The sequence below is a fragment of the Schistocerca piceifrons genome, chromosome 6, assembly GCF_021461385.2.
Source record: "Schistocerca piceifrons isolate TAMUIC-IGC-003096 chromosome 6, iqSchPice1.1, whole genome shotgun sequence".
Taxonomy (NCBI): Eukaryota; Metazoa; Arthropoda; class Insecta; order Orthoptera; family Acrididae; genus Schistocerca; species Schistocerca piceifrons.
In genome coordinates, this window is record NC_060143.1 from 90,392,564 (window position 1) to 90,406,568 (window position 14,005).

Consider the following 14,005-nt stretch of genomic DNA (forward strand, 5'->3'; position numbering starts at 1 on the left):
TCCATCCTCCCTGTTCATGTTGTTAGTGTGTTTGAGTATTTCGATGGCCTCGCTGATTTTGCGTTTCGTCATAATTGGCTGCTTGGCCAACACACAGGCTTCGCTGAATTTTATTTCTTTTCCGCAGTCTCGCTGGTGTTCTGCCACTGCGGATAGGCAAACACCTTCGCCGCGTTGGGGTGCAGCCTGTCTTCTATAGTGGTTGCAAGATCCAGGACGTGCTAGGCTCCTCTAAGGACAAGATGGATGCATTACACACTGCAGGTTTTTACAAGGTGGAATGCGAATGTGGAGAGGCATACATCGGCGAAACTGGTAGGCCAATAGCAACGCGCATTCTGGAACGCGAGCGTTATAATTGTCTAGGGCAACACAACAAATCCGCAGTGGCACAATACCAGCGAGACTGCGGAAAAGAAATAAAATTCAGAGAAACCTGTGTGTTGGCCAAGCAGCCAATTATGACGAAACACAAACTCAGAGAGGCCTTAAACACCCTAACAACGTGAACAGGGAGGATGGACTCAGGCTTGCCCCATCTTGGCTGCCAGCAATCAGAGCTCAACAGACCGCACTGTCAACACGAGGCAAGAGCACTACCGGCGAGTAACTGCCGCCGCGCGGCCGACGTTCAGCAGTTGGTAGACAGCAGCAAACTTCTCATTCGACGGTGACCACCAATCATGGTACATAACACAAGAGCCAATAGACAACAGAGGTCACGTTCTCCCTCCACCGCAATAACCTATCAAAATAAAGTTCCCTCTCCTTCTTCCTTAAGTAACCAATGAAACTAACTACATTGTGAAATTATGACGCAAGGGCATGCGCAGTGAACACTAACAACAAAATACAAAGGATACTGCATAGCTAGAACGCACCATTAGACCCAGAAGAAGGCCGCTGCAATCGTGGCCGAAACGTTGCTTTTTCTCCAGCAGCAGTAGTTTTTACATTATGACGCGGTACCATACCCAGAAAACTTTTATGTCGAGGTTTCAGCACCTTTGTGCCATCGTCAGTTGCTCAGTTACATAAAATGTGAACATGTTTTAAGCAATAATTATCCTAAGGAAATTAGGCCTAAAGCAGGTTTTATCTGTTGTTGTTATCACCTTCAGTTTTCTACATTGTAGGGCTGTGTAGGACCCTCTGTAGATTACTGTATAATGATAGCTTGTCAACCGCAACTAACTGATGTTACTGTGAATTCGGTTGGTGAGTTAACTTATTTTATCCATAAACGCAATTTTAGTGTGCGAAAAGTATGTCGCGACTGTACATTGTGATTATTTACGGTTAGTTTCGAAACATCTTTTATCATCTGCATTCTCATGTGTTGCTCGCACAAACACAATACATACTCTGCGGAACTTCACTCGCAAGTAGCACTTTTTCACTTTTCAAAACACGTTCTTAATGTTGCTTCTCTGTCTCGAGACCCTGTTGACGTTTACTTGTTCTCATATCAGTTTACTACCAAATGTGAACTTTCTTTATTTTCCCTCTCCTGACCGCGCGCGTGCGTGTGTGTTCGCGTTTATCTGTGTCGTCTTTTCTGTACAGCTCCTTCATCGTGTTAAGTATCGTGCCGTGGCATTGTATAGGGCAACAGTTTATAATCTGTTTTTCTTTTGCTAATGCCTTCTGTATGCGGAAGTTTTCTTCTATTTTAAGTTTACGGTGCAGGCTGTGGATGGATTTTAGTAATTTTAAACCTGTTTCTACTTTAATAGGGTGATGACTGTGCGCTATTAACTCGTCAGTAAATGTGCAATGGGAGCTGTTACTTTTTAGGCATTGAGGTGTTCTGAAAATCTTGTTTTAAAGTTCCTGCATGTTTGCACGGTGCATACTGACTGGCAGGAGTTGCTTATAAGTTCCTATGTATGCCCAGTGTGTTGATTTATCTGTGGGTATTTCCTGTGTTCTGAGGTTCTTGTTTTTTTTTCTGTTGTGTATTCTATTTGAAGTCCTTGTTTCTATAAAATGTTGCCTATTCTGTGAGCTATTTTATTATTTTATTATTTTGGGTAATACAGGGTGTTAAAATTCAAAACTTCACAGAATAATGTAGGGAGAGTAGGCAGAGAGGTAAAAATTAACACACTTGCTTGAAATGGCATGCAGTTTTACTGAAACGAAAGAAGTGCACAAAAGACCAACAGATGGCGCTTCATACGACACGGATGCAATTATTAGCATAACAACTTATTCTTCATAACAAATGGTTCAAATGGCTCTGAGCACTATGGGACTCAACTGCTGAGGTCATTAGTCCCCTAGAACTTAGAACTAGTTAAACCTAACTAACCTAAGGACATCACAAACATCCATGCCCGAGGCAGGATTCGAACCTGCGACCGTAGCGGTCTTGCGGTTCCAGACTGCAGCGCCTTTAACCGCACGGCCACTTCGGCCGGCTCTTCATAACAAATGGTTTCCATATGGCGCCAATGACGCATTGCTGTCCAGTGCCATCAGTTAGCCAGTTTTTACACTCGTTTTTGGTTTCAATAAAACCGCATGTCATTTCAGATATATGTGTCAATTTTTACATTTCTGCCTACATTATTCCGCCACTTAAGGCATTTTCAAATGTTAACTGATGGTTGGATCACGGTGTTCTATTTTGCTTTGTGTGGGTTCTTCCTCCGTTGTGTCTTATGTTCAGTCATTGTCTGCGTGTCGCAGTGGTTACAGACTGAAACCAAACATTTTTACCTTGTTTAATGCGGAAGTTGACTTGTAGTAATGATTGCGACAGAGAAATTGAATTTTTCTGAACCGAGCAAACACAGGCAAGAAATAACTTACAGACAGGGGAGAGTACCAGAATCTCGAGCAACACCAGTCATCTCTACGTCTGAAAAGGCAAAGGCAATAGTGAATTACAGTTCAGGGACAAGAAAAAAAAGCTCTGAGGCATGCTGATGTTACTGTGGTTCTGCCAGAGACGACAAAAAACCTGAAGATCAGTTGAGCGGAACGGGACAGTGTCTTCAGAAAACTTTATAGGACGAACATAAAAAAAAACAAAACAAGGGCAGTGGAATGATGCTGAGGAAATGAGGTTAGGAAATGAGACACTAAAAGTAGTTGATGAGTTCTGTTACTTGGAAAGCAAAATGAATGACGATGACGGAAGTAGCCAGTAGCAAGAAAAAAGTTTCTGAAAAGAAAAATTTGTTGACATCGAATATAAAATGTAAGTGGTACATGGTATTTGTCTAGAATGTAGCCTTGCATAGAAGTGAAGCGAGGATGATTAACAACTCAGATAAGAAAAAAAATAGAAGTTTTTGAAATGTATTGTTACAAAGGTTCTGAAGATTTGATAGGTTAACTAACCCATGCTAATATTATGAATGTGGAAGTAACTCTGTCACGCTTTCACGACTAAACTACCAAACAGATTTTGATGAAATTAAGTATGGTGGTAGCTTGTTTGCTGAGAAAGAACATATGCTTCTTTGGAATGTGTGTGGTAAAAATATTAATTGATTTGAATAATATAACGCGAAATATGGAACAACAATAACTCTTGAAAAAGTTGTTTACTCTTTGACTTTTAAAATTTGTCAGTATGTGAACATTCTTTTATTATTTGATATATTCTACATAATACGATTCAAGGTAGTGAATTCAATGTTTATACAATCCTAAACGTGTTTAATCCGTACTTACATACTAACAGCAGTCACAAGCCTGTCGTATTTTAATTGTTGAGCGTCACGTGTCTGTTATAGCTTCTGAGCTGTTTGAAGGTTCATAATGACGGCGTCATTTAAGTGAACAGAGAGATGTCACGCCTTTACATGTAGAATGGGAGAGGCTTTTAGAGAGGGCACGTCTGATTTTTATATGCGAGAGCAGCTGTGGCTAACAGGCTGATGACATGTGAGGGCAGCTGACATTATTGCACATACAAGTATTATAAATTTTCCGCTACACCGAACTACAAATTACACTACTGGCCATTAAAATTGCTACACCAAGAAGAAATGCAGACGATAAACGGGTATTCATTGGACAAATATATTACACTAGAACTGACATGAGATTACATTTTCACGCAATTTGGGTGCATAGATCCTGAGAAATCAGTACCCAGAACAACCACCTCTGGCCGTAATAACGGCCGTGATACGCCTGAGCATTGAGTCAAAGAGAGCTTGGATGGCGTGTACAGGTACAGCTGCCCATGCAGCTTCAACTCGATACAACAGTTCATCAAGAGTAGTGACTGGCGTATTGTGACGAGCCAGTTGCTCAGCCACCATTGACCAGACGTTTTCAATTGGTGAGAGATCTGGAGAATGTGCTGGCCAGGGCAGCAGTCGAACATTTTCTGTATCCAGAAAGACCCGTACAGGACCTGCAATATGCGGTCGTGCATTATCCTGCTGCAGTGTAGGGTTTCGCAGGGATCGAATGAAGGGTAGAGCCACGGGTCGTAACACGTCTGAAATGTATCGTCCACTGTTCAAAGTGCCTTCAATGCGAACAAGAGGTGACCGAGACGTGAAACCAATGGCACCCTATACTATAACGCCGGGTGATACACCAGTATGGCGATGACGAATACACGCTTCCAATGTGCGTTCACCGCGATGTCGCCAAACACGGATGCGACCATCGTGATGCTGTAAACAGAACCTGGATTCATCCGAAAAAATGACTTTTTGCCATTCGTGCACCCAGGTTCGTCGTTGAGTACACCATCGCAGGCGCTCCTGTCTGTGATGCAGCGTCAGGGGTAACCGCAGCCATGGTCTCCGATCTGATAGTCCATGCTGCTGCAAACGTCGTCGAACTGTTCGTGCAGATGGTTGTTGTCTTGCAAACGTTCCCGTCTGTTGACTCAGGGCTCGAGACGTGGCTGCACGATCTGTTACAGCCATGCGAATAAGATGCCTGTCATCTCGACTGCCTGTGATACGAGGCCGTTGGGATCCAGCACGGCGTTCCGTATTACCCTCCTGAACGCACCGATTCCATATTCTGCTAACAGTCATTGGATCTCGACCAACGCGAGCAGTGATGTCTCGATACCATAAACCGCAATCGCGATAGGCTACAATCCGACCTTTATCAAAATCGTAAACGTGACGGTACGCATTTCTCCTCCTTACACGAGGCATCACAATTACGTTTCACTAGGCAACGCCGGTCAACTGCTGTTTGTGTGTGAGAAATCGGTTGTAAACTTTCCTCATGTCAGCACGTTGTAGGTGTCGCAACGGGCCGAACCTTGTGTGAATGCTCTGAAAAGCCAATCATTTGCATACCACAGCATCTTCTACCTGTCGGTTAAATTTCGCGTCTGTAGCACGTCATCTTTGTGGTGTAGCAATTTTAATGGCCAGTAGTGTATTTTTTTCATTAGTTTAAGCTATATAATAAATTTAGAAACTCCACATTTTATTTTAGTACCACACCATCATTCGTCGTAACAAAAGTACTGATTTGCATCAACAGCTGGTGTTGTGGTTGGCACTGCTGATCATCAATCAAAGGGTCCTGGGTTTGATTCCCGGGCAGGTTGTGTTTGATATAATGGTGTCTGGGAGTGTGTATTGTCCCCACCATAAATTCTTCAGCTTTGACCTGCAAGTAAAGTGCCAACAAATAAAAAGCCTTGCACGAAGCAGCCGAACACTCTGAATGGGAACTCCTGGCCAATAAAGCCACGCCCCATTTCATTTCATTGTACTGATATGTGGTCACAGCCACAGGTAATAGGTAGAATACAATGCTTATACAATCCTAAACGTGTTTATCCATACTTCCATTCAAGAGGACGATGGCTCACACCCACGTTCGGCCATCATGATTTAGATTTTCCTTGATTTCCCGGAATCTCTCCAGGCAAATGCCGGAATGGTTTCTGTGAAAGGGCACGGTCGACTTCCCTCCCTGTCGTTCCCTAATCTGAGTTTGTGCTCCATGTCTAATGAGCTTGTTGCTGACGGGACGTTAAACACTAATCTCCTCCTCCTCCTCCTCCACAACTCTGTCAGTTACGTTTCACGACTAAACCGCTGAAATGGTTACGATGAAATTTGGTATGGTGGTAGGTTGAGTCCTAAGGAAGAAGATAGGCTACATTAGAAAGTATAAATCAATTAAAATAAAATCGATACGTAAGAGGGTGACTTAATGAATGGAACATCCTCTTTTATATCAGTGAACATAAACCATGTAACAAAATTATTAAATTTGTTGCCTAATATGTTGTTTGTTGTTGTGGTCTTCAGTCTTTAGTCCAGTGACTGGTTTGATGCAGCTCTTCATGCTTCTCTATTCTGTGCAAGCTTCTTCATCTCCCAGTACCTACCGCAACCTACATCCTCGTGTATCTGCTAAGTGTATTCATCGCTTGGTCTCCCTCTACGATTTTTACCCTCCATGCTGCCCTCCAATACTAAGTTGGTGATCCCTTGATGCCTCACAACATGTCCTAAAAGCCGATCCCTTCTTCTAGTCAAGTTGTGCCACAAATTTATCTTCTCCCCAATTCTATTCAGTACTTCCTCATTAGTTATGCGATCTACCCATCTAATCTTCAGCGTTCTTCTGTAGCATCACATTCCGAAAGCTTCTATTCTCTTCTTGTCTAAACTATTTATCGTCCACGTTTCACTTCCATACATGGCTACACTCCGTACAAATACTGTCCGCCCCCGGTAGCTGAGTGGTCAGCGCGACAGGATGTCAATCCCAAGGGCCCGCGTTCGATTCCCGGCTGGGTTGGAGATTTTCTCCGCTCAGGGACTGGGTGTTGTGTAGTCCTAATCATTATCATTTCATCCCCATCGACGCGCAAGTTGCCGAAGTGGCGTCAAATCGAAAGATTTGCACCCGGCGAACGGTCTACCCAACGGGAGGCCCTAGTTCCACGACATTTTTATTTTATACAAATACTGACACTTAAATCTATACTTGATGTTAACGAATTTCTCATCCTCAGAAACGCTTTCCTCGCCACTGCCAGTCTACATTTTATATCCTCTCTACTTCGACCATCATCAGTTATTTTGCTCCCTACATAGCAAAACTCATCTACTACTTTCAGTGTCTCATTTCCTAATCTAATTTCCTCAGCATCACCTGATTTAGTTCTAGTACATTCCATTATCCTCGTCTTGCTTTTGTTGATGTTTATCTTATATCCTCTTTTCAAGACACTGTCCATTCCGTTCAACTGCTCTTGCAAGTCCTTTGCTGTCTCTGACAGAATTACAATGTCATCGGCAAACCTCAAAGTTTTTGTTTCTTCTCCATGGATTTTAATTCCTACTCCGAATTTTTCTTTTGTTTCCTTTACTGCTAGTTAAATATACAGATTAAATAATATTGGGGAAAGGCTAGAATCCTGTCTCACTCCCTTCACAACCGCTGCTTCCCTGTTGTGCCCCTCTACTCCTATAACTGCCATCTGGTTTCTGTACAAATTGTAAACATCCTTTCGCTCCCTGTATTTGACCCCTGCCACCTTTAGAATTTGAAAGAGAGTATTCCAGTCAACATTGTCAAAAGCTTTCTCTAAGTCTACAAATGCTAGAAACGTAGGTTTGCCTTTACTTAATCTATCTTCTAAGATAACGAATAATGGGCGTATGGGATTGGTGGCCGGGAGACCCCTCGCGGGGCGGTTCGGCCGCCGCTCCACAAGTTCTTTAACGCCACTACGGCGACTTGCGAGTGAATGAGGATGAAATGATGATGAAAGACCCACAACAGCCAGTCATCTCGAGGCAGAGAAAATCCCGGACCCCGTGCGCGGGAAGCGATAACGCTACCACAAGACCACGAGCCGCGGACATTTTGTAAGATAAGTCGTAGGGTCAGTATTGTCTCACGTGTTCCAACATTTCTACGGAATCCAAACTGATCTTCCCCGAGGTCGGCTTCTACCAGTTTTTTCCATTCGTCTGTAAAGACTTCGTGTTAGTATTTTGCAGCCATGACTTATTAAACTGATAATTCGGTAATTTTCACATCTGTCAACACCTGCTTTCTTTGGGATTGGAATTATTATATTCTTTTTTAAGTCTGAGAGTATTTCGCCTGTCTGATACATCTTGCTCACCAGGTGGTAGAGTTTTGTCAGGGCTGGCTCTCCCAAGGCTATCAGTATTTCTAATGGTGTCTACTCCTGGGGTCTTGTTTCGACTTCGGTCTTTCAGTGCTCTGTCAAACTCTTCACGCTGTATCATATCTCCCATTTCATCTTCATCTACGCCATGTTCCATTTCCATAATACTGTCCTCAAGTACATCGCCCTTGTAGAGACCCTCTATATACTCCTTCCAAATGGTTCAAATGGTTCTGAGCACTATGGGACTCAACTGCTGAGGTCATTAGTCCCCTAGAACTTAGAACTAGTTAAACCTAACTGCTAACCTCTTCATCTCAGAGTAGCACTTGCAACCTACGTCCTCAATTATTTGCTTGACGTATTCCAATCTCTGTCTTCTTCTACAGTTTTTGCCCTCTACAGCTCCCTCTAGTACCATGGAAGTCATTCCCTCATGTCTTAGCAGATGTCCTATCATCCTGTCCCTTCTCCTTATCAGCGTTTTCCACAAATTCCTTTCCTCTCCGATTCTGCATAGAACCTCCTCATTCCTTACCTTATCAGTCCACCTAATTTTCAACATTCGTCTATAGCACCACATCTCAAATGCTTCGATTCTCTTCTGTTCCGGTTTTCCCACAGTCCATGTTTCACTACCATACAATGCTGTACTCCAGACGTACATCCTCAGAAGTTTCTTCCTCAAATTAAGGCCGGTATTTGATATTAGTAGACTTCTCTTGGCCAGAAATGCCTTTTTTGCCATAGCGAGTCTGCTTTTGATGTCCTCCTTGCTCCGTCCGTCATTGGTTATTTTACTGCCTAGGTAGCAGAATTCCTTAACTTCATTGACTTCGTGACCATCAATCCTCATGTTAAGTTTCTCGCTGTTCTCATTTCTACTACTTCTCACTAGCTTCGTCTTTCTCCGATTTACTCTCAAACCATACTGTGTTCTCATTAGACTGTTCATTCCGTTCAGCAGATCATTTAATTGTTCTTCACTTTCACTCAGGATAGCAATGTCATCAGCGAATCATATCATTGATATCCTTTCACCTTATCGTCTCACACATCATTAAAAAAAAAAAAAAACTACTGACAGAGCAAAGCGACCAGTAACTGCTAGTGAAGATATAATGAACAGAACTGAGGAGAAAAGAAATTAATGGTACAATCTGACGAAAAGCAGAGATCGGTTATAGGAAACATCCTATGATATCAAGGAATCATCAGTTTGATAATGGAGAAAATGTGAGAGGTAAAAACCTGTAGAGGGAACCAAGGGTCAAATGTAGAAAGCAGGTTCAGATGGATGTAGGTTGCAGCAGTTATGAAAAGAAGAACTTGTTTGCACAGGGCATACTTGCTTGGAATGAAAACCACTTCAACAACAGTGCGCAGCGTCGTGAGATACCTCGAGGCCGGTGAGGGCAGTCAGCAGCTCCCGGAAGGCCTCCATGAGCCGCACGAAGGCGTCGCTGTCCCGGGAGTACAGCAGGAGGATGGCGGACGTAGGGGGAGCGGCTTGCGGCAGCAGACACGACGTGTCCGACGATTTCAGCTCCAGCGGGACTGTTCCTCCCAACGACAGGCTGCACAGCAGCCGTGCTGCAAAGTATGGGGATGCCGATGAGGTGACACGAGGTCTTCAGCCAGCGTACACTCTGAGAGGTTTAAGGTTTACCATCAGCTGAAGAAATTACAAAATTAAAATTTTCTTTGCAACTGACTCCCCCCGCGACACAGTACCCTATCGTGCCTCTACATCGGCCAAAACAAAATGGCGTAGCTCATTGTTAAAGTGGAGACCGAGTGCGCCATTTTATTTTGGCCCCCTAGCGGTGTGATACGGAACTGTGTCACGGGTGGACCAATTGCAGACATGTACATTCAAACAAACAGAAAAATTAATTACGCAGCCTCATTTTTTCTAGCTGAATATTGAATCGTTATGGATACCCCCGTAAACTATTAAGACAAGTGTGGGTAAAAAAATAAAGCCATAAAATTTTTATTGTGATTTAAAATACTAAATCTACATCCACAACTATGTTCTGGAGGGCCAATGCAGAGAATATTTCTCACTGTAGCGTTTATCAGGGCTTTTCCCTGCTCTATTCTCGTATGGAATACGAGAAGAATGATAGTGCGAGTGCTGTCCTCCTTTGTATACATAAAATATATTCGTAGTTATGAACGTAGTTATGACAACCATTAGCTGTACGAGGTGCACTCAAGTTCTAAGGCCTCCGATTTTTTTTCTAATTAACTACTCACCCGAAATCCATGAAATCGTCCTGCAGACGTACACATTTTTCACAACGCTGACGCCATGATTCCATGGCAGCTGCGAAGGCTTCTTTAGGAGTCTGTTTTGACCACTGGAAAATCGCTGAGGCAATAGCAGCACGGCTGGTGAATGTGCGGCCACGGAGAGTGTCTTTCATTGTTGGAAAAAGCCAAAAGTCACTAGGAGCCAGGTCAGGTGAGTAGGGAGCATGAGGAATCACTTCAAAGTTGTTATCACGAAAAAACTGTTGCGTAACGTTAGCTCGATGTGCGGGTGCGTTGTCTTGGTGAAACAGCACACGCGCAGCCCTTCCCGGACGTTTTTGTTGCAGTGCAGGAAGGAATTTGTTCTTCAAAACATTTTCGTAGGATGCACCTGTTACCGTAGTGCCCTTTGGAACACAATGCGTACGGTTTATGCCCCCGCTGTCTCAGAACATGGACACCATCATTTTTTCAGCACTGGCGGTTACCTGAAATTTTTTTGGTAGCGGTGAATCTGTGTGCTTCCATTGAGCTGACTGGCGCTTTGTTTCTGGATTGAAACATGGCATCCACGTCTCATCCATTGTCACAACCGACGAAAAGAAAGTCCCATTCATGCTGTCGTTGCGCGTCAACATTGCTTGGCGACATGCCACACGGGCAGCCATGTGGTCGTCCGTCAGCATTCGTGGCACCCACCTTGATGACACTTTTCGCATTTTCAGGTCGTCATGCAGGATTGTGTGCACAGAACCCTCAGAAATGCCAACTCTGGAGGCGATCTGTTCAACAGTCATTCGGCGATCCCCAAAACAATTCTGTCCACTTTCTCGATCATATCGTCAGACCGGCTTGTGCGAGCCCGAGGTTGTTTCGGTTTGTTGTCACACGATGTTCTGCCTTCATTAAACTGTCGCACCCACGAATGCACTTTCGACACATCCATAACTCCATCACCACATGTCTTCTTCAACTGTCGATGAATTTCAGTTGGTCTCACACCACGCAAATTCAGAAAACGAATGATTGCACGCTGTTCAAGTATGGAAAACGTCGCCATTTTAAGTATTTAAAACAATTCTCATTCTCCCCGCTGGCGGTGAAATTCCATCTGCCATACGGTGCTGCCATCTCTGGGACGTATTGACAATGAACGCGGCCTCATTTTAAAACAATGCGCATGTTTCTATCTCTTTCCAGTCTGGAGAAAAAAAATCGGAGGCCTTAGAACTTGAATGCACCTCGTGCAACATGTACTCATACATACATTATGTACATTTCCGTACAGGGGAGACATTTTACTTGGAAGTCGTTTGCCCGGCGTCGGCGGATAAATACGATATTGCGGTGCTGTGTTATTCTCAATTACGATGCAACATTCCTTCGGACATGCATGCATGCATGCCCGAAGGAGGCGCTGCATCGCAAATCGAAATAACACGGGCACTGCAATCACGTATTCTTTGTATGCGTTCAATATACCCTGTTATTACTATCTAGTGTGGATCCCACACTACAGAGCATTATTCTAGTATTTCTAGTATCTCATTTGTAGACTGATTCAATTTTCTCCGTATCTTACCAATGAACAGAAGTCTTAATGTGTGCAATATCCATGACTGAGCTTGCCATCATTCCACTTCACAGCTCTATAATTTGTTAGATCTGGGAATTTGTATGAATAAATAATTTGGGTGAAGATCACGGTTAAAGCAGGCTCAAACATGGTAACTGGATGTCTCTATAGGCCCCTTGGCTCAGCAACTATTGTGGCAGAGCACCTGAAGGAAAATTTGGAAAATATTTCGAGTAGATTTCCCCACCATGTTATAGTTGTGGGTGGACATCTTAATTTTCCGGATATAGACTGGGAGACTCAATGGGTTATAACGGGTGGCAGGGACGAAGAATCCAGTGAAATCTTTTTAAGTGCATTATCTGAAAACTACCTTGAGCAGTTAAACAGAGAACCGAATCGTGGCGAGAACATATTAGACCTTCTGATGACAAACAGACCCGAACTATTTGAAACAGTTAACGCAGAACAGGGAATCAGCGATCATAAAGCGGTTACTGCATCGATGATTTCAGCCGTAAATAGAAATATTAAAAAGGGTAGGAAGATTTTTCTGTTTAGCAAAAGTGACAAAAAGCAGATTTCAGAGTACTTGACGGATCAACACAAAAGTTTTGTCTCAAGTACAGATAGTTTTGAGGATCAGTGGACAAAGTTCAAAACCATCGTACAACATACATTAGATGGGTATGTGCCAAGTAAGATCGTAAGAGATGGAAAAGAGCCACCGTGGTACAACAACCGAGTTAGAAAATTGCTGCGGAAGCAAAGGGAGCTTCACAGCAAACATAAACATAGCCAAAGCCATGCAGACAAACAAAAATCACGCGAAGCGAATTGTAGTGTGAGGAGGGCTATGCGAGAGGCGTTCAATGAATTCAAAAGTAAAGTTCTATGTACTGACTTGGCAGAAAATCCTAAGAAATTTTGGTCTTATGTGAAAGCGGTAGGTGGATCAAAACAAAATGTCCAGACACTCTGTGACCAAAATTGTACTGAAACTGAGGTTGACAAACTAAAGGCCGAAATACTAAATGTCTTTTTCCAAAGCTGTTTCACAGAGGAAGAGTGCACTGTAGTTCCTTCTCTAGATTTTCGCACAGATGACAAAATGGTAGATACAGAAATAGACGACAGAGGGATAGAGAAACAATTAAAATCACTCAAAAGAGGAAAGGCCGCTGGACCTGATGGGATACCAGTTCGATTTTACACAGAGTACGCGAAGGAACTTGCCTCCCTTCTTGCAGCGGTGTACCGTAGGTCTCTAGAAGAGCGTAGCGTTCCAAAGGATTGGAAAAGGGCACAGGTCATCCCCGCTTTCAAGAAGGGACGTCGAATAGATGTGCAGAACTATAGACCTATACCTCTAACGTCGATCAGTTGTAGAATTTTGGAACACGTATTATGTTCGAGTATAATGACTTTTCTGGAGACTAGAAATCTACTCTGTAGGAATCAGCATGGGTTTCGAAAAAGACGGTCGTGTGAAACCCAGCTCGCGCTATTCGTCCACGAAACTCAGAGGGCCATCGACATGGGTTCCCAGGTAGATGCCGTGTTTTCTTGACTTCCGCAAGGCGTTCGATACAGTACCCCACAGTCGTTTAATGAACAAAGTAAGAACATATGGAATATCAGACCAATTGTGTGATTGGATTGAAGAGTTCCTAGATAACAGAACGCAGCATGTCATTCTAAAAAAAATAAAAATAAAAAATGTTCAAATGTATGTGTGATCTTATTGTATTTAACTGCTAAGGTCCTCAGCCCCTAAGCTTACACACTACTTAACCTAAATTATCCTAAGGACAAACACACACACCCACGCCCGAGGGAGGACTCGAACCTCCGCCGGGACCAGCCGCACAGTCCATGACTGCAGCCCCTAGACCGCTCGGCTAATCCCGCATGGCCATGTCATTCTCAATGGAGGGAAGTCTTCCGAAGTAAGAGTGATTTCAGGTGTGCCGCAGGGGAGTGTCGTAGGACCGTTGCTATTCACAATATACATAAATGACCTTGTGGATGACATCGGAAGTTCACTGAGGCTTTTTGCGGATGATATA

General features: G+C 43.5%; 1 protein-coding gene across 1 annotated transcript in view; it reads right to left on the reverse strand.

The window, feature by feature from the left end:
* LOC124803158 overlaps positions 1-14,005 on the reverse strand; it is a 395,089-nt gene that overhangs the window by 88,523 nt on the left and 292,561 nt on the right. The window contains exon 8 of the mRNA XM_047264338.1: positions 9,501-9,694. Coding sequence (XP_047120294.1) covers positions 9,501-9,694 — 194 coding nt within the window. The remainder of the gene's footprint in view (positions 1-9,500; positions 9,695-14,005) is intronic.